Below are 1,122 nucleotides of genomic sequence, written 5' to 3'. Positions count from 1 at the left end.
TGTATCCTTGGATACATATTTAAGCCTTAAATAAATAATCTCACGTACTGACCCTCACACTGTAGCAGCTGAGTAGGGAATGATCAGGGAGCAAAGGCATTTTCTCACCTCTTAACTGGAAAATAGTCTTCTGGCAACGATGTAAAGTATGGGACTAACGCTGCTTGCGTACAATGTAAAGCATTTCAGAAATAAAATGTGGGCATTAACTTAATTTTCAAACAAGCCTTTTTAAACTCATATGCAGTGAGAGGTGGGGAAGGTGCACAAATTAATCTCCTGTATAAAAAGCGGACAACAAGTTTTCCAGCTCCCACCTATGCATTTGGTTTGAATTTCTTTCAAAAAGCCATTAGTGATGCTGGTTATATACAATGGGATTAGGATTGAGTGTCATGCTGTACATATTAGGAGGCATTACAGATTGCTGTTGTTTACAGCAAAACAATAGCTAGTTTGGGGAGTCATCAGACCTAGCTAATAAGCATCTTGGTCTTTGCCATAAATTGTTTTGAGGCGATGGTAATGCATAACAGTTCTGTGCTCTCTCGCTTGTGCAGGTTTCCACATCATTTTCCTACCATACGCAGATGACAAACGGAATGTTGATTTTACAGAAAAGGTTCCAGCCAGTCAAGAGCAGGTAGACAAAATGAAGGAAATAATTCAAAAACTCCGATTCAAATACAGGTATGTGGAGATAAATAGTGTGCACGGTGCGGGGGTGGCACAGGGAAGAAAACACAACACTCTTGCTAGCTCTGTTGCATATGTTGTTCAGCTGTGGTGTCCACAAGATGGGATTTTGATGCATTTTGATGCAAATTGCTTCCCTTTGCAGTAGCTTTGTCCAAATTTTATTCTTAATTATTCTGAATACCCAGGCACCACGTGCAGTATGTAGCACGTTCTGGAGTTCTTTATAGAATTGCTCTTGTTCTCTGGGCTGTTGTCATTTGTTGCAGAGGTATCACATTTTATTGTGGTTCTGCCCGTCTATTGCAGATCAGACCTGGATCCTTTAAATTACAGCACTTTAGAGAGAGTAGTTAGGCTTTTTTCATTATAGGTAGGATAAATTTTATGAAGTGCTTTTATGGGAAATATTTTTCTAGGTATGTG

General features: G+C 39.4%; 1 protein-coding gene across 1 annotated transcript in view; it reads left to right on the top strand.

Annotated features, from left to right (window-relative positions):
• The window catches only part of XRCC6 (X-ray repair complementing defective repair in Chinese hamster cells 6), a 19,461-nt gene that overhangs the window by 15,676 nt on the left and 2,663 nt on the right, over positions 1-1,122 (top strand). The window contains exon 10 of the mRNA XM_009895279.1: positions 561-690. Coding sequence (XP_009893581.1) covers positions 561-690 — 130 coding nt within the window. The remainder of the gene's footprint in view (positions 1-560; positions 691-1,122) is intronic.

The sequence above is a fragment of the Charadrius vociferus genome, unplaced genomic scaffold (assembly GCF_000708025.1).
Source record: "Charadrius vociferus isolate BGI_N301 unplaced genomic scaffold, ASM70802v2 scaffold251, whole genome shotgun sequence".
NCBI lineage: Eukaryota > Metazoa > Chordata > Aves > Charadriiformes > Charadriidae > Charadrius > Charadrius vociferus.
This window is presented reverse-complemented; position numbering and strand designations above follow the sequence as displayed.